Genomic DNA, 19,753 nt, shown 5'->3' with positions numbered 1-19,753 from the left:
GATTACATTATTTTTATGGCTGAATAATATCTCATTGTATACATAATTGAATTGTTTGTTTTTCAATGTATATTGAATTGCATGTAAAAAGGAATATTATATACATTGTCATTTATTTTTTAAAAAATATATTTTTATTGATTTCAGAGAGGAAGAAACAGGGAGAGAGAGATAGAAACATCAATGATGAGAGAGAATCATTGATCGGCTACCTCCTGAACGCCCCCAACTGGGGATCAAGCCTGCCACCTGGGCATGTGCCCTGACCGGGAATTGAACCATAGTCTCCTGGTTCATAGGTTGATGCTCAACCACTGAGCCACAGTGGCTAGGCTACACTGTAATTTCTTTATCCATTTATGCACTGATAGACACTTAAGTTCTTTCCATATCTTGGCTATTCTAAATAATGCTGCAAAGAACATGGGATGCATTCAACTTTTCAAATTAGTATTTATGTTTTCTTCAGATATATACTCAGAAGTGGAATTTCTGGGTCATATGGTAGTTCTATATTTAATTTTTTGAGGAACCTCCATGTTTTCCATCCTGGCTGCACCAATTTACATTCCCACCAGTAGTGCACAAGAGTCTTCTTTTCTCCCTTTCCAATGATTGTTATATTTTGTCATTTTGGTAATAGCCATTCTAACAGGTGTGAGGTAATATTTGTGATTTTGATTTGCATTTCCCTGATGATTAGTGATGTCAAGGATCTTTTCATGTACCTGTTGGCCACCTGTATGTCTTCTTTAGAAAGATATCTATTTGGATCATCTGCCCATTTTTAATTGGATTGGTTCATTATTTTGTGTGGGTTTTTTTGCTGTTGATTTGCATAAATTCTTTATGTATTTTGGTTATTAATTAGTCCCTTATTAGATATATGATGTTTTCTCAAATAATAAAAGTAGAAAATTTATGTTAATAGAAAATCACCATTATAATATCAAAGTAATAATTGCTGCAGGCAATATCTAGGAGTTTTATAGTTTCAGATCTTATATTCAAGTCTTTAATCCACTTTAGTTGATTTTTATGTATGGTGTAAGAGAGGGGTTCAGTTTCATTCTTTTGTACGTGGATATTTAATTGTATCAGAACCACCATGGAATGGATTATTCTTTCCCCTTTAAATGAGGTTGGCACCCTTATCAAAAATTAGTTGACCATAAATGATGAGTTTATTTCTAAATGCTCAACTCTATTCCATTGGCCTATATGTCTATCCTTAAGCCAGTACTACACTGTTTTGATTACTGTAGCTTTGCAGGAAGTTTTGAAAATGGAGATTGTTTGGCCATTTGGGGCCCCTTGGAATTCATATGAATTTGAGGACTGGCTTTTCCATTTCTGCATACACACAAAAAGCCATTGGAATTTTGATAAGGATTGCAATGAGTCTGTGGATGACTTTGGGTAGTGCTGACATCTTGACAATATCAAATCTTCCTACCCATGAACATGGGATGTTTTTGCATATATTTAGGCCTTTTAAGATACTTCTTGATACTCTTTAGTAGAATACTAATTTAGCCAGAGCCATCTGACCTCTTCTAAAGTTTCCAAGGAATACGTGGGCAAAAGTCCCAAATGTTGAATGATTGCATTGAAACACATTTCCCTGCAATTCACAAAGCATCACTTTATTTCCATATAAATAACAGTCACTGATGAAGGGAAAAAAACAAAATCATGACTGCCAATATTTACTTAGGAAACCATTTTCATAGAATACGGATGGAAGAAAATGGAATGCATCTTCAGAGTGGCAGGGGACAGAGGGACAGGCACAGCAGGTTGAAAGCATAAAAGCATATTCTCATAAGAACCAAGCAATCCTTGTTGTTGGAGGACCAAATAGAATCATCATTAATGTAAGTCGAATCAAAGTTCACAATCTGTAAGTCCTTCTTAAGATATGCATGATTCAGCTTATTTACAGTTCGAGCAAAGGCATATTTAGAAGCACAACTATATGCTTCCAAACTGTACACTTTCTTGAAGTGCAGATCAAAAAATGGATTGTCCTAGAAAAGAAAGAGAGACATGATTTTGTTTGTAGTCAAGAAAATAACTAGATTCTCTCATATTCTTTTGTATATGCTTCTTGATTATAAAGAATTAGTACCAAACATATTTCTAAAATCTACACATGAGCTTTCCCAAAGCTACCTAACCTGCTTCAAACATTGTTTCTAAGAAAATCATAAGGATTATTTATGAAGCGTCTATAATTTTTTCAGTTATACAATTAGAACGTGTCTCAGAATGTGTAGTTATCTATTAACTCTTGCCAGGGTAGTGAATTTGAGAGGATGGGTAGGGATGAAAAAAGAATAAACTCATTTATAGACTTCTGAAGGGGAGAACAAACATTTATAGACTCCTTTTCTCTACTAGGAGGTTGGTTCCTTGTGCTAATTCCAAAGGTAGAAGGGTGAAATACAGGATGGCTAATTAGCTTGTGGCATACCACAGATCACCAACTTGCTGACTTTGAAGTCAATAGCAAAGAACTACCTTTGAAGTTAGTAACAAGGATCATTAAATCATTGGACTGAAACAGAAAAAAATTACTAAAGGCTGCCTCTAGGCTTTTTGGATTGCTCTAGGCTTTTGTTATACTTCTAGTGGAGGTGTTTTGAGAAAAAGCAGACATCAAATCTAATCTAAGTCCTGTATGTTAAAATAATACTTGCCAGTGTTACTAATAACAGTAAAAACAATGCCTTACATTTATAAAGTGCTTTTCAGTTTACCAAATGCTTTCACATTCATTATCTGCCTAACTCCTAACTCTCCTTGAGAGTGGAAGGTTTGAATTATTTATCTTTGTGTTCATGGCAACTACTAGGTTCTCAACATGTGTTGAACTGATCTGAAGTAGTTCCATAAAAAAGAAGTGGAGGTAAACATTGCCCTTTAACTGGTAAGGAGGCAGAGAGAGACCAAACAAGAGTCTGAATAATTTGTCACCATGTAAACATTATATAAGACTTAGGTATTTGCAATTTCTTTTTGTTAAAATATATTTTTATTGATTTCAGAGAGGAAGGGAGAGGGAGAGCGATAGAAACATCAACGATGAGAGAGAACTATTAATTGGCTGCCTCCTGCATGCCTCACACTGAGGATTGAGTCCACAACCCCGTCAGTGCTCTGAATCAAACCTTGAGATCCAGGTTCATACATAGGTCGACGCTCAACCACTGAGCCATGCCAGCCGGGCTGCAAGAAAATTCTTGCATGAGGCAGGAAAAACAAGATGGGTTTTGAGGTTAAACTACCATCTTGAATCTCTGATGTAACCACGGACAGAGCGCTTATGTGATTGTGACCTTCACTTTTCTTCTCCTTTTCGAAAGGTCTGATATGAAATTTACATGCATAGTATGGAGCTTAATAAATGATAGTTCCCTTTCCTTTTTTTTTTTTTTTATGTTTTATTGATTTTTTACAGAGAGGAAGGGAGAGAGAGAGAGAGTTAGAAACATCGATGAGAAAGAAACATCGATCAGCTGCCTCCTGCACATCTCCCACTGGGGATGTGCCCGCAACCCAGGTACATGCCCTTGACCGGAATCGAACCCGGGACCCTTGAGTCCGCAGGCCGATGCTCTATCCACTGAGCCAAACCGGTTTCGGCCCCTTTCCTAAATCTGTCCCCAGTAAGACTGTGATGCTGGTGTTAATACCACCTTGCGTTATACCATTAACGGAATTTAAAAACAACATTTTAAAAAAAGATTGTACATGGGTGGTGTTAAGTGTAGTGTTCCCCTAGTCACATCTTGTAAAATTTTCCCCAGGTGTCATATTTGCAGCAGAAAATCTCAATAAAAGGAAATCATATCCATTCTATTACCAAATACTAATCACACACCTTCTATAATTTATTCATTGAAACAGTTATCTTATCATGTAGAAAATATACTTAATGCTTTTGAGATATTTTGAGAGGATTTGTTCCTTTAGCCTAAAAATTGAAGCCTGAGCAGGCATGCACATAGAATACAAGTTCCTTCCTCCCTCTCTCCTTCCCTTTCCTTCCTTCCTTCCTTCCTTCCTTCCTTCCTTCCTTCCTTCCTTCCTTCCTTCCTTCCTTCCTTCCTTCCTTCCATAATGAATTTGAGAGTATGGGTAATGATGAAAGAAGATAAACCTACTTACAGACTCCTGGAGGGGAGAAAGGTTTCTCCTTTACTCCTTGGTGCCAAATACACCAAATTTTAAAAATAGGATTCCTCTCTCCCTCCCACCCTCCCTTCTTTCCACCCTTTCTCCTTCTCTCCTTTCTACACATTCTCCCTCCCTCTTCTCCTCCTTCCCTCCCTCCCTTCCTTCCTCCCTTCCTCCTTTCATTTCTTTCACCCTCTTCCCTCCCTCTCTCTTTCTTGACAGAATCCTAGAACTAAAAGGGACCTCACATATCACTCAGTAATCTCTTGTTTGTAGCTTGGATGGTAGTTTCCAGAGAAGTGAAGCCCAGGTCACACATGAAGTTACTGGTAGACCCAGGACAAGAACCAAGATCTTAGTTAACCCAATCCCACTTTTTGCTACATCATTCTCTCTCCTGTTGCACTATGCCAGTCTCCAAGTCCCCAGACATTTTGATGTCTGCATTATAAATTGACTTCCATTTTAATTCCACCCTTTTTAAAGCTGACAATTCTCTGGCTCAAATTGCTCTATTTAAAACTGTATCACTGATAATGAAAAAAATATAGTAAATGCTGACTCCTAAGGATTCAATTCTAGGAGGAAGGAGAGTGGAAATTCCCAGAACTGGGATATTTTTATTTCATCCATAGAAAATAAATCTTTAAAAGGACTACTCTTTGGATTTAATAGGTTTTCTTCCAGCAATTTAATATTTTAGGTCCGAAAATGAAGAGCAAAATAGAAATAGTCAACTTTTAAAAATATATCTATTTCACTATCAAAGATAATGTATTGTCAGAAAATTCTGTATGAGTACTTAGGAAAGGAACAATGAAATCCTGCATGCTTTTACCAAAAAGTCATGCTAAACATGCCAAATTTTAAAAATAAGATTCCTAGGTGATAAATCAGGATAATAGCAGATAGCATATATTGATTTCAGAAGGGTCTTAAGGACACATTTTACACATTCAGACTAAATAATTAAGTAAGGCAGAATTAAGGGCTTATGTGTGTCTAATTCGCCATGTGTAGCCTCAGAGCCTGGCAGGGCCCAATATCTATAATAATAAAAGCATAATATGCTAATTAGACCGGACAGCCGAACGAACTTCTGGACTTCACTCCAGATATCCTTCCAGATGAAGCCACTGTGGCGGGGCTGAGGCAGAGTGGTTAGGGGCGATCAGGCAGGCAGGCAGTGTGGTTAGGGGCAATCAGACAGGCAGGTGAGCAGTTAAGGGTGATCAGGCAGGCAGAGTAATAGGGGTAATCAGGCAGGCAGGCAAAGTGGTTAGGGGTGATCAGGCAGGTGAGTGGTTAGGGGTGGTCAGGCAGGCAGGTGAGCAGTTAGGGGTGGTCAGGTAGGCAGGCAAGTGGTTAGGGGTGGTCAGGCAGGCAGGTGAGCAGTTAGGGGTGGTCAGGTAGGCAGGCAAGTGGTTAGGGGTGGTCAGGCAGGCAGGCAGAGGGGTTAGGGGTGATCAGGCAGGCAGGCAGATGAGCAGTAGGAGCCAGTGGTCCCGGATTACGAGAGGGATGTCTGACTGCCAGTTTAGGCCCAATCCTGATCCCTGTGGGATTGGACCTAAACCAGCAGTTGGACATCCCACAAAGGGGTCCCCAATTATGAGAGGGTGCAGGCTGAGCTGAGGGACCCTCCTCCCCTGTTCACAAATTTCATGCACCGGACCTCTAGTATACTATAAATTCTCAATGAATGAGTGAATGTATTTGAATTTGTAGAGATGTTAAACAAGCAATCAAAACAAGGCAAATTAACAGATTTCTGGGTAAAGTCTAGCTCTGCTAATTAATAGCAACATGACCTTGGCAAGTCTATTAATCTCTTTAAGTCTCATTTTTCTCCTGTAGATCAGGAGTAATAAAGAATGTAACTCATGTGGGTTTTGTGATGATTATGTGGCACTTGATAAGAGTTTGCTAAGTGTGAATGGTAACAGGTAGCAGTACTACTCATTGTAATAGTAGTAGTAATGATAACTTATCAATTACCTAGAAGTATGCACTTAGCCCTGCCTGCTTCATCATTTTTATTATTGACTTGAATGAAGTCCTAAGTGTTGTGCTCATTAAATCTGCATCATATTACAGTGAATATTTTAAAAATTATAATGTTAGAAGATTTGATAGGTGGGAAGAATAAGCCAGACTAAGAATATGGCATTTAGGAATAGGAATAGATGAGTTTAAATTCTAATTCATCCAACAATAACACAGTTACTGGTTGAAGGCTATAGTAAAAGATGAAAAGTCATGGTCCCAGTTTTTTGGAAGCTTTCCATCCAGAGAAGAGACAGAAAAAGCCAACAATTGCAGTTTGTCGGATTATGGCTATAACACACTTACCAGTATATCCACAATTCAATGGGGGAGATGTGAGTAGGACTTTACCCAATGAATCTGGGAAAGGGGTAAGAGATAGAGGCGATTGGGCATTCTAAGCCTCAAGAGTCAGTAGTGAAGCACAGTGGATTATAAAGTTTAAGATAGGATGACCAGAGAGAAAGAAGTCAGATCACCAAGGACCTTCATTTAGGTTTTATTCTATGTAAGTAGAGGGTATGGCAGGCCAGGTTAAATGGCAATTCATGCACTAAAGACCTGAGGTTTCAAATAAGTATTTAATAGAAATAAGGAATCCATGTCAAAAAAAAATATAAACTAGTCACCCTATGTCTAAAGTATTGCCTTTAATTCTGGAAAAACAGAAGCATTTCAAAAGAGAGAGAATAGTGTAGTGAAGGGTGTTGAAGCAATGTCATGGAAACAAGTAACACTAATGCTATTACCTCTGAGTGTTTATATTGTCCTGTCATATTGGCGTATGTGATCTTCATGTGAAAGTTATTTAAAGGATGAAATGGGGTGCATTTAACCTAGAAAGGAGAAAACTTGAGGGAACATTATAATCAGCCTCAAGTATTGGAAAGGCTGCTATATGAAAGGAGGATTGGATTTGTTCTGAATTTCTCCAAATGGCAAAACTAGAACTGACGGGTAGAGATTTTGATTAAACATAAATAGGAAATTTAAAATTAAAGCATGGCAATTCAGAAATAGAATGGACTTCCTCGTGTGGTAATGAGTTCTCCATTGGCAGAAGAGTACAAGGAGACTAGGAAAACCACTTGTTGCAAGGTCAAGTGGAGAGATTGTAGTATACAGACTCTCCCCCGCCTTTCAATGTGAAGGCAGTAGGATTTCCAAGAAGTATTGATCCTTCTGGAGGATCAAGTGGCTAACTGACAGAAAGTTTGAAGAAGGTGAGGGAAGGAATCCCCCAAACTTACGATGGAAGTTGAGGAAGAGAGAGAGTGGTGGTGGAAGCACCATATATTTAAAGTTTCTGAATTGATTGATTGTGTTTAACCTGTTAAGAAGCCCTTGGGAAAGATGCTTTTAAATTTAATAGACAAAATTCAAATTTAAACTCATAAAAACAAAACAAAAAGCTCCCACTACATCATCGCAGTAGATTACACTTTACGACTTAAGAACAATATGCCATCTTAACACTTAATTGCATGCCAAGAATATGTGAAGTAGGATATTGAACATAAAGATCTCCAGCTTATCGATCCCACATCTCCCTTATAGAGTGTAACACTTACAGTATCTGCTTCTTTTCCATCAATCATCTGCAGATCATTCAAAGACCACTTTTTTGTTACTTCATATTTTTCATCTAAACCTATTCTGTAGTGTTTCACCATAATTATTTTTACTTCTTCATTTTTGGTCACTGTGGGACAGAAAAACACTTAGTTTACATAAACTCTTAGAAGATAAGTTATTCATCATCTTACTTTTCAATATTTATGTATCCCTTTTTCTTACAATGAGCTTGAACCTACATTGTATCTGTACTCCATTTATGAACCCTGATGTATCTGAACCTTCACAACTATGCCCCCAGATTTGCCCTATGTGTTAACTTTATTTTTGCTACAATTGTGGTTACATACTGCACAATAATATCTGTCATATAGAGCACTGAGCTGTGAGCTTTCAACTATGAGTTTTGTGGTGGGGAATGGGGTTCAACTCAGGGCAGGAAACAAGAGGCTTAGCGTTGGCTTATGGTCAGTGCCAAAGTGTTTACCAGAACAAGTTGGAATTTTAATTTATGACAATAAAAGTAAGTGAAGTCAGGAAAGTAAACAGTTCTGCTCACATAGCAACACAGTGTTAAAGAATGACCATGCAAGTACTACTGTGTATGCTTTCTTTTAAAGTCACTGTGAGATTTTTAAAAAATTTATTGATTTTAGAGAGAGAGAAGGGGAGGGAGGAAGAGAGAGAGAGAGAGAGAGGCATTGGTTTGTTGTTCTACTTATTTATGCATTCATTGGTTGATTCTTGTATGTGCCCTGATTGGGGATGAAACATGCAACTTTATCATATGGGGACCACACTGTAACCAGGTGAGCTACCTAGCCAGGGCCAAAGTTGCTGTGAATTTTTTTATATAGAAATGCTTGCATCACAGCTACTGTAGACCTAGCTGAGATTTTCAATCCTCTGTAGTGCATCCCTAAAATTTTAGTATTCAAAATGTGTCACTGAGACCAAAAGTTTCAGTACTATGCTTTGAAAAGTGTGGCGAAACCATTGCTAATTTTATGTGAACAAAATTAGGAAATAATTTCCTGGCCTTAGAATCATTGTCTTTGGTCTCACGTGAATACATCAGAAGAATCCACATTTAATGTTAGCAATCCTGAATTGAAAATTATTGATGAGTTAATAAAGGAGTATTTATCGGATACAACTATTATAGATGCCACAGAGGGTAGTATGAGACATGGCCTCTGTCCTCTAGAAATTTATGGTTTTGTTGGGGAGACAAAACTAACAAACATGAGTTACATAAATTATATATATTATAAAGGTGTATAGAGCTGGCAAAATCAAATATCTTAAACTTTCTTTCAAGATGGATGACATCACTTAGAACATTGTAAGCTGGCTTTGTCTTCTAAGAGTGAAACCGGATCTGTCTTTAGGGAAGACACTTTTGGTTCTAGAAAGTTCTACTTTGGCATGCCCTCCTAGTTGAGAATGTACAAGACATTATATTATAATATAATCATAGTGATAGGTAAGTGATGCGGAGCAGACTGTGTGCTTAATAGGAGTTCTGAGAAGGGAGAGACTTGGAATAGTTAAGGTAGGCATTATGAAATAAATACCATTTGAGTTAGAGCTTGAAAATTAGTTCAGTTTGGAAAGGTGGGGATGATACTGAAGGCATTTCTAGGTGAAGGTAGCAGGAGGAAATGAATGGAAAATAGAAATGGAACTGTACCAGGCAGAGTTAGAGAAAGTGAACAATATAGATTGGCTGATGTGAGGATGTGGTGGGCAATCAGATTAGCTAGGTTAGGAAGGTTGTGTAATGTTTTGAAGGAGTCCGGATCTGAAAAGTGACAGGAACCACTGTAGACTTGTGGTGTCTGACTCCCGCTCTGGGAGGAGGGATGGGTGGCTAGCCTGGATAGTGAGGCTCCAGAACCAGGGCTGGGGAAGGAGTAATTGTCCTCTGAAGGTGCAGGTGTACTGCTGCTAAGGCAACCAGTTGAGCTTAAAGTTGATGATGGGGCTTAGTCCTCCAGAGAGATGAGTCTGAGAAGGTTGACAAATCTAAGAAGAGGAAGCTATGTCAGGTGTTCAGTGAAAGTTGAGCAGGAGACTAATACAATGGTGTCTTGTTAAAGGAGCAGTTTGCTGGAAGCAGTGATACACAGGATACAATAAAGAAGAAAAGAGAGTGGAACTAGAGATCCCTGGAAGAGGCAGTGCGATTTAATGGACTCTGACATTAGACATTCTGGATGCAGATCATGACATCACTTCTTACAGTGTGGTCTGAGTAAATTACTTAATCTCTAGAAAGATTAAAGCTCAGTTTTCTTAGGTAGAAAGTAGACATTAGAAACCCATCCTATATAATAAAAACCCAGTGACCGAATGGCAGAATGACCGGAACGACCAGAACAAATGCAGCCCCTCACCTTGGCCAGCCCCGCCCCTGATCAGCCCCCATTAGAGCGGGCCGACTGAACCCCACCAGTGCATGAATTTGTGCACCGGGCCTCTAGTAAGGTATAAAGATAAAGGATCAAGTATGCAAATGACTTAGGGTAGTACCTGGTTTATAGTAATTGTTCAAGTGTTTCATTTTGTTTCTTTTAAGAGGCTATTGTAACATAGGCATAGGATGTGGGCTATGGAAATAGAAGTGGTAAATCCAGGTAAGATCTCAAAAGAGGCATTGATGACAATTAATGGAAATCAAAACAGGAAGGTATGGAAGTGAACTGGTTGAGTGGAATAGCCATCTACTTCAGAAGAGAAGGAGATGGTAGTTTATAATTTAAGAATGGAGATACGGACTTGAGATTTTTTCGGTGTGGACAGGTTTGCAAGACTAGGTGTGTAGGAAAAAGAGCGGAGGAAAGAGGCGAGACAGAGTGGAGAAGAAAAACATGCCAGCAGAGTAGTCTAAGAAGGAGCCAGCAGAAAAGAGACAAGCCTAACAGTGCAATGCTATGGAAAATGAGAGATTGGGAATTTCAAAGATTTGGAGATAATCCTGTGAAGTCACTTCGTTGGGTAAAGCCAGAGTTCAGTCCAGGCACTGCATCTGACTTGGGGAGCATCATTGATTTCCTCCCTAAGGGCGGTTTCTCTGGAACAGCGAAGGCAGACGACAGCTAGAGTAGAGTCAAAAAAGAAATAAGAAGAGACTAAAGGTTGTGATTTAGATACCATGTCCCATGGAAGAGGAGGGATTGCATATTCAAGAGACAAAGGCAGTGATGGAGGGCCATGTCCTAGAGGAGAGCTAGAACAGAAGATCTTAACCAGGAGTTAAGAAATACCTCAGAATTCTGAAACTGTGTGCAAAAGATGGTGGGTTCCTGCCCATGTACATGTCTCCAGCCCTACAAAAGGTCTCTTTAGAGACAAACAAGGTAGTTGTGTCTGTCCAGAGAAAGGCTCTATCTCAGAACCAAAGGACAATGTTCTTGTTCTGCCTGCTGTCTCACTCACTACTTCGGGGGTGGGAGAGGGTGGGGATGGAGGGACATACAGGACACTGTATGAAAATGTAATTTGAAGAAAATTCCACTGCCTCACCTACATGTTATAATAACCAGCTAATTGATCGTAGACCCACTGATTCATTAATTTGATAAATGTTTGAATGCCTTTTTGAATAAAGCCCTGTGCTAAACACTAAAATAATGAATTCCCATAAGGCACGATTCCTGAGATTACAGGGAGTGGGGGCTTCATGAAAAAAATACATGATCTCATAACTTTGTAAATTGCATAAATGTCTAACCACTATCCTGTACACCTGAAACTAATATAAATTTTTTTTTAAAACTTGAATCGGGCCAGTGGATTAGTTGATAGTAATGGGTCAGTGTTAATTTCCTGATTGTGATGGTTGTATTGTGATTGTGTAGGACAGTGATTTTCAACTGGTGTGTCATAGGAATTTTTAAAACATATAATACCTGACTATTTAATCAGGGACATTTACCTCTTTTCTTTTAGATTGTCAAGTAAAAAAAAGGACAACAGCCATCACAACAATAGCCATTCAATGTGAATGAATCAAAATTATACCTTTTTTTTGTGTGTGCAGGGTCAAAAAAATATAATCTGTTTTTTGGTGTGCCACTGAATTTTAGTAATTAGTTTATGTGTGCCATGAGAAGAAAAAAGTTGGAAATTGCTGATGTAGGAGAGCGCCCTTGCCTGTTATTGCAATAATATACTAAAGTTTTAGTGTGGGCACTGGGGCATCATGTTGGCAATTTACTCTCAACTGTTTCAAGAAGAAAGTTATTTCTACAACTATTATCATTGCAACTCTTTAGTAAGTTTGGTATTATTTCAAAATAAAAAGAAAAAATTATGTTTAAAAAAAATAAAACACATGATCACAGTGCTGGGAGTGAGGCAAGGACAGGAGAAGGGTCATCTTCATCCCTCTGGTGATCGGGGAGAGCTTCTTTAAGGAGGTCATCTGAGTTGCAAAGGGCAGGGGGAGTTACAACGACGAAAGGGTAAAGGACGTTCTGGAACAGCATGTATACAAAAGCATGAAATACTTGACACTTTTTAGTAATTACAGGTATTTGGTATTGCTGGATTGAAGTGTGAGGGTGACTAGGTGCTATGAAGGAGGATAGGAAGGAGCGAGTTAGTCTAGAATGCTAGGTGGAGAAGTTCAAATGTTATCCTGAAAGCGATGTGTTTGTGGGGATTTGGGGGAAGGGTTGTCACGAAAAGATTTTAAGTGAATAGATAGGAAGAGCTTTAGATTTTAGAAAGTTTTGGGTTTTTTCTTTTTTTTTGGCAATTCTATAAAGGATTGGTTGGAGGGAGACAATGGAGAAAGAGGTGTTAAGAAGGTAGGATCTACCAGTTAACAAGTGTTCTTACACTTAATGGTCACTGTCCCACTAACACCAGACTAAGAAAATTAGAAGATGCTTTAAGTGTTAAGCTTTTGGTACAATGATGCAGCACAGAGACAGTCCAGCCTCCTTGATTTGGCAAAATATCCTCCTCTGGAGCCAACGAGGCTCCAAGATTGTCCTTAGCCAAGAGCCAAAGAAGTCTACACAAGCTGGACTGGACCCAACCCCTAATTCCCACACTTGAGCTGTGCTGCCAGCCAAAATTAAATGGCCATATCCACATTAATGGAGTGGGAAAGTGGAAATTTATCACATTGTCTTAAAACAGAAATGTGTTTATATAGTCAAAATGCTAGAGAGTTGGTTTCAGGAACATCAGAGGTGACATTGAATAATTATTATTTAGTGAGTAATATCTATAGACTGAGGGAAATTCAGAATGAACCTGCTCCAGTTTTAATATGTTAGTTAGCATTTTCAGAATTATAATTTTAAATTATGTCCGCCATATATTTTCATTTTTAATTTCAAAATAAACATTATCATTAATAACTGCCTCTATTTTCCTGTTAAAATAGTCACTGTTATTTATGAAGCTAAATGGAAAGAAGATAGGCCAACTGAACAAATGGAATTTGTCAGAATAGAGGGAAAAGTAGCTCATGAGGAAGCCGCACAGCAACACTTTAAATAAACAAATGACTTATTTTACAACCCTAGTGTTATATAATTGCTTCCATCATTGAAATTAAATAATAGGGAAAAGCTACCATGAGTTATCAAAGACAAGCAGCTTCCTTGAAAATGTTTCAATGTATTGATGATGTCTTAGGGTCATTGAGGATGCTATTATTGATTTCATCAAAAAAGTAATTTTCACATAATATTTTTTCTAGAAATATTTTAAAAAATCAATTTTGGGACTACATCGGGTACTACAGATTGAATGTGTGTGTCCGCTGTCGCCAAATTCATATGCTGACATTCCAAACCCCAAGGTGATAGTGTGAGGAGGTGAGGCCTTTGGAAGGTGAGTCAGTCATGAGGGCAACGCCCTCTTAAATGGCATTAGTGCCCTTATGAGAAGATGTGAGATCATGCAAGGCTACAAGGAGAGGATGGCTGACTGTCTATAGGAAGTGAGGCCTCACCAGACAGGGAATCTGCCAATGCCATGATCTTGGGCTTTCCAGCCTGCAGACTGAGAGAAATACTGTTTCTATGAGCCACCCAGTCTCTAGTATTTTGTTTCTTTTTATTCCTAACTTATTCTTTTAAAAATACCCTTATTGTACTATTCTTATTGTAAACTAGAGGCCTGATGCACGAAATTCGTGCAAGAGGAGGCCTTCCTTCCCCCAGCTGCCAGCACTGGCTTCCCTCTGGCACCCGGGACCTGGGCTTCCCTTGTAGCCCTAGCTTCGTCCAGAAGGTTGTCCAGAAGGATGTCCAGTCTAATTAGCATATAATAGATGATTTGACAAAATTGTTAGATTCTCTGGTTCCCAGAGAAGTAGTCCTGTTCTGGCATCAAAATGTAATATGTGTGGGGAATTTATGCATACTATTTTCATAATTTTATTTATGGATATAATTTTATTTATAAAATATATAAATAATTTATATACAATTCAATTTATAATTTCTTCATTATATATTAAATATATGTACTTATATATGTTTACAGTATATTTTATTTTTATTATAAATATTTATCTACAGTATATATATATATTTCAGCATATGTTTTCACAGTAAATAGATTTTTTCTATATATTTAAAACATATAACCCAACCTTTTAGTTTATTTATTTGGAAAATAATTTATCATGTTTGTTTTTTCCTACTTAGGACTTAATAAGAGAGCGCTACATGTGATGTAAGTGTTATTATTTCCATTTCAGAGATGTCAATACTGAGGCCAGAGAGGTTAATTATTTTGCCCCAAATTTCACAGCTGGCAGGTAGGCAAAGCAGAGTCCGGTTTCACACCAGTTCTGTCTGATTCCAAGCCTTCCAAGCTTCATTGCAGCATGCCCTGCTACTTTCCATTTAATTATGGTTAATGTTTCATATGCTATTTCAAATCCGTCAGAATTTCTTTGATTCATTTGTATTCTCATCTTTGCATAAATGACTTACCCTTCTGAGTGCCCACACATAATAGAACTCCTACCTCCTTCATAAGATGCTGCTTTTAACTGCCAGGGGAAATGATGTTCTAAATTGGGGGAAGCTAATTTCAAGGATAAATAACCATGCAAACCCTAAGGTGGGAAGGTACTAAGATGCCAAGAAATCCGCAATGTAAATCCTAGCAAAGTACTGAGAGGGCGATTGAACATATGATATCTGCTTTTTTACATCAACCAGGTCATGTATCAAAATAACAGTCAATCACACTCATCTGGTTGCGAGACCCCTACAAGTGACAGACTCCGATCAGATAAACAGACAATTTAACTTATTTAAACATATCTTCTTTAAATTTTGAAAATTACATGATAGGATTTGGCTAGTCCAGATGTGCAATTCTTAAAAATTTAGAACTGCTGGATTGTAGGACATAAAAGAAAATCACAAGTATGCATCTCTACTCCCTGGAGGTGACCAGCATTTCCATGTCTGGAGTTACTTGCCTCAACAATTGTGACCTGACCTGTTTGATTCACATCAATGGAAATTTTCTGAGTAAAGCATGGTCAAAGATTTAGGACTGTCAAGCATCGCATTGATTTTTGCCTTAAATTACTGTTCTGTCTAAATGTATTTGAAATGGTCATAAAGAGATGTTGATGTTACATCTGGGGAAAGTGCTTTCAAATTGATGGATGTGATGTAGACCAGAGTTGTGAAAGGTTAGTGAACTAATATGATTTATAATCTTAACTTTTCTCTGAAATATCACAATATTGTCTTCTTTTCCTCGTATCTGAGAGGACCTTGTTTTTCCTTGCTTCTTACACGACAGAATCATTGAATTTTACTAAAGACAGGCATCACCTACTTCATTTGGTCATTTTCCAGATGAGGAAATTGAACCTTAAAGGGGTTGCCTTCACACATGTTAATAATGCCAACTCCTTGACCTTCCAATCCTACTTAAAAGATTCATATCATTTATGAAAAAAGGAAGCAAGTGACCCCAGCCCATAATGTCTTTCTCAGAATTCAAGGATACTGGGAGGGGCAGGGAAAATCACATCCATATCCAAAAATTTAATGTTAGGAGACTTTTTTCTCTTAGATAGAAGAAGTTTATTTAATTACATAGTTGGAAAGAGGCATTAAGATATGTTTGATAACCGAAGGACTTGTATGCATGCATATAAGCATAACCAACTGACATAAGACACTGGCGGGTAGGGGAGGCCAGGGGATTGTCAAGGGCGGGAAAAAAAGGAGACATATGTAATACTCTTTGTAATACTTTAAGCAATAAAACATTTAAAAATAACAACAACAACAAAAAGATATGTTTGAGAAAGTAGGTATATACATTATTGCAATTATTTTTTAAAGTTTTTCTTTAAAAATACTGCATACCAATGTTACCTGATGGGTAATTAGCTTTATAAAGTAGGATCTCAATAGGTTTAAAATTATTAAATGTTAATGTTGGAACAAGCATATTCTCTAACATATTAAGTCCAAATAATTTGCCATTTGATGGTTAGGATACAATACAGTTTCTAAAATTGTACCATTTGACTTCTTTCTGCACTTTGAATTCTTTTCCTGGGCCTGTTAAGCTTTTTACCTTGCTATAATGAAAAATCCCCACATTTTGTACTTGTATATAGCAAAATATGCTTGGTAAAGTGTTAGATGTATATACATATCACACTTTTTATTATTGAGTGAATATTATACTTACTAGGATTAATAGAATTTTAAAGAACTCTTAACACTTTAAAAAAGATGTTTTACTTCCCTTAGAGTACTCTCTCTTGATACCATTAGAAAGTTCTTCTAAGCCAATTACCTGGAAGGGAATGATAACAAGTTGTTTTCTGAAAATGCTGAGGTGTGTGCCTTATAAAGGGAAGTTCACTCTGAACACTTAGAGTTTCTAAGCTCTTTCCTCATAAGCCCCTGGAAGGTATTAAGAGGCATGAATTGGGAAACAGGAATGCTGTGCATTACATGCAATAATGGCACAAGTATTTCTGTCTAAATTCAGCACAGAAATTACTGGCTAGGCAAATCATACTTATGTGCCAAGGCCTATTTCTACCTTTGGACAATTTTCATGAATTTTAAAACCACGGGGAAATATTTTAGTTAAATAGTTTAGAGGAACTAAAAGGTCCATCTTCATGAGCTAATTTCTACCATTAAAGTATTATTTCTGTGAGCATACTTCCTAGAGGAGAAAAAATTTTAGAGATAATTCTCTATTAAAAACAAGCCCTCAGAAGAAAACACAAGACCTTTTTTCTTTCCTAGCATGCAAAGAGAGAGCCCTAGTTGTCCAGACTCATTGGAAATGGAGTTGTATAACACAATTCTCCAACATATTTGAAATATACAGAGAGCTCTCCTTTGCATTTTTAAAAATGAACTCTTCCACAGTAAAACTGCATGCCATGCAAGTGAATTACATAAAAGACTGGAAACAAAATAATAAAATCAGGAAAAGTACAAACCCACTTTCATTTCTGAACAATTGGCCAACATATTCTTAATACAGCATTCTTTTCTATTTTCCATTTTAGCACTTACAAAATTCTGTAGAATCCAAATTTTTAAACTGAGCATAGTCAAGTTCTATCACGAAAAGATACACGTGCTGTTATTCTATAGGAAAATAAATACAAAATATGTTCCCCGATCACCCAAGCATCTTGGGGTTAGTTACGTCTAAAAATCATAACAGAAAGAACATATTACCTGACACACAGAGGTAATACCTGTCCTGGACCGAGAGCTCTATTTGGATAAACTCGTACAGATTCTGCGAGAGTGGCTTAAACAGTTTCTTCTCCAAGTCCTCCTTTACCAATGATGACATTTCCTCCAGTTCCACTTGGCCTGATATCTTGGCTCAAACTCACCCCTTCTCTCCTTTTGCTGCTTAGATTCCTGGTTTTGGTTTGCAGCTCCTCAGTGAGCCCTGCCCACCTCCCAGCTCTCACTCTCCTCACATCTCCTTCCCAGCCAGACCCAGGCTCCCAGAGCACTCAGCGCGGTCAGACCCCTCGCTGCGCTGCGGTATCTGCTCAGTGGCAGCAGCGGCAGCAGCAGCAGCAGCAGGAGCAGCAGCAGCCAAAATACAGCAGCAGCACTGGCCCCACCGTCACTCCTCAGCGTCCAGCCTAGAGCAGGCTGCTCTCTGGAGCTCTCCTGTGGTTTGCTGATGGGGAACACATTTATGAGCCGCGGCAGAGAGACTTGTGGAGTCCCTGGTTATTCTTGTGTAGCAGCCTTTGCCCCTTTCCCATGACTTTGCAGAGGAAGCCCACTACCTCAGCTTGATTCTATGATATAGATCAGCTGTCTGGCTCTATGGATTGGGATCATCTTCCTTTAAGAACTTGGTTATCATCGGCAAGAGGAAGAGCGCCCGGGCTTGCTCCTGACACTTCCAACAAGTCTCTTTCCCTCCTTTCTTGCCCCTCCTGCAATTCATTTAGACCTTTGCGTGTTTTTTTTTTTGTTTTGTTTTTTTGAGGGAGTTAGCACCAATTCCTCAGTTCAAATGATTTTGAAACAGGCTCACTTTAATGTTGTTTATTTCACTACTCACAAAGAAAAATTTACTAGGTACTTACTGGGGAAAAGCATTACATTTGCTTCTTGGGAGTGTGGTTTCCTCTCCTTAAGGAGAGCTTATAATCTAATAGAGAGGAGTGCACAATTATCAGAAATGCTTAAAAGTGATAAATGGCACAAAAGAGAAGAGAACATAGAAAAGATGTTTGTACCTGGAAAGTTCTCTGGGAGAGGAGCTGGAGCGTGAAGAATGCAAGGGAGTATGGAGGTGGGGGCACGGGCATGTTCTGTGGGAGGAACATTGTGAGCCAGAGCCCAGCACCAGCACAGCACAGGGAGTATTTGGGAGGCCAGGAAATAGCCCAGTTTTCCTAAATTGTAGCGTGTGTGAAGGCAGATAAGGCCGGAAAGATGAGTTGGGGCCAGATTGTGAGGGGCCTGGAATGCCAGGCTAATCCTTTGGACTTTATTCTGTAGATGTAGAGAGCCAGTGATGATTTGGGGGGCATTCATTTATTCAACAAATACTTTTCAAGGGTTGACTCTAGGAACTGGGAATTGGGAAAGAAAAACAGAACAATTAGTTGCTCTTGTGGAGCTCAGTGAGGTGGAAGGAAGGTAAAGAAATAAACAAGGCGCTCGTCCACTCAAGTGCTCCCAGTTGCCGCTAACAGAATACATGACATAAAGTTGTGAATAGGAAAGACTTTAAACAATCTGTCCTACTAAGAGGTCTGCAAGAAGGTGGCCCAGGGTTAGCTCAGAGGTGAGGGTCTCAAGTGCTTTCCATTCTCCTGAGCCTCCATTCGCAGATGCTGGCTTTCTGTCCTCAGCTCCAAGGCCCGGAAGAAGGAAGAAGCGGCTGAGGGTGAGGAGTGGCTCTGCTTGATTTCTCTTTTTGCCAGAAGCAAAATGTTTCCCGGAAACCAGGCAGCAGATGGAAAGATGCCTTTCCATCTCGCTGGCTGTAACCTGGTCACGTGCCCATGCCCAGAAAAGCAAGTATTTGTCAATTCTGACTCCTATCATGGGCAAGGGGGTTTTCTAACTCGGAAAAAAGGGGATGGGAATGACTGTAAGGAGGAAACCAATGGTGTCTTCCGTGGCTGCTCTAAGGAGAGATAAATGGCATGTCTGTGGCTGGGCTGAGTTGTGGAGTCCTGGGTGAGACATGTGCTTTCTGAGCCTCTGATCAGCTGAAGGATCATTTCCAGAGCCTTTCCCCACTTCAGTATTCTCCTATTCTGTCTGTGGTTCTGGGACTCTATTGAAATAATTTGGGCAAGAGGACCAGAGAACTAGTACTATGCTTTTGGATATGAAAATGGGAAAGAGTAGGTGGATCAGACCCACAACCTAGGCATGTGCCCTGACCGGGAATTAAACCCATGACCTTCTGTCAATGGCTG

The 19,753-nt window shown here is 38.8% G+C and overlaps 1 protein-coding gene across 1 annotated transcript; it reads right to left on the bottom strand.

Annotated features, from left to right (window-relative positions):
- Positions 1–1,632: 1,632 nt before the first annotated feature.
- Positions 1,633–17,845, bottom strand: EXOC1L (exocyst complex component 1 like). Its single transcript, XM_036301857.1, has 3 exons — positions 17,523–17,845; positions 7,800–7,930; positions 1,633–2,030 (listed from the first exon to the last, which is right to left on the bottom strand). The coding sequence occupies exons 1-3, from the start codon at positions 17,641–17,643 to the stop codon at positions 1,764–1,766; spliced, it is 519 nt and encodes a 172-aa protein (XP_036157750.1). The 5' UTR covers positions 17,644–17,845; the 3' UTR covers positions 1,633–1,763.
- Between the last annotated feature and the right edge of the window lie 1,908 nt (positions 17,846–19,753).

Source organism: Myotis myotis, unplaced genomic scaffold (assembly GCF_014108235.1).
Source record: "Myotis myotis isolate mMyoMyo1 unplaced genomic scaffold, mMyoMyo1.p scaffold_m19_p_1, whole genome shotgun sequence".
NCBI classification, from domain to species: Eukaryota; Metazoa; Chordata; class Mammalia; order Chiroptera; family Vespertilionidae; genus Myotis; species Myotis myotis.
This window is presented reverse-complemented; position numbering and strand designations above follow the sequence as displayed.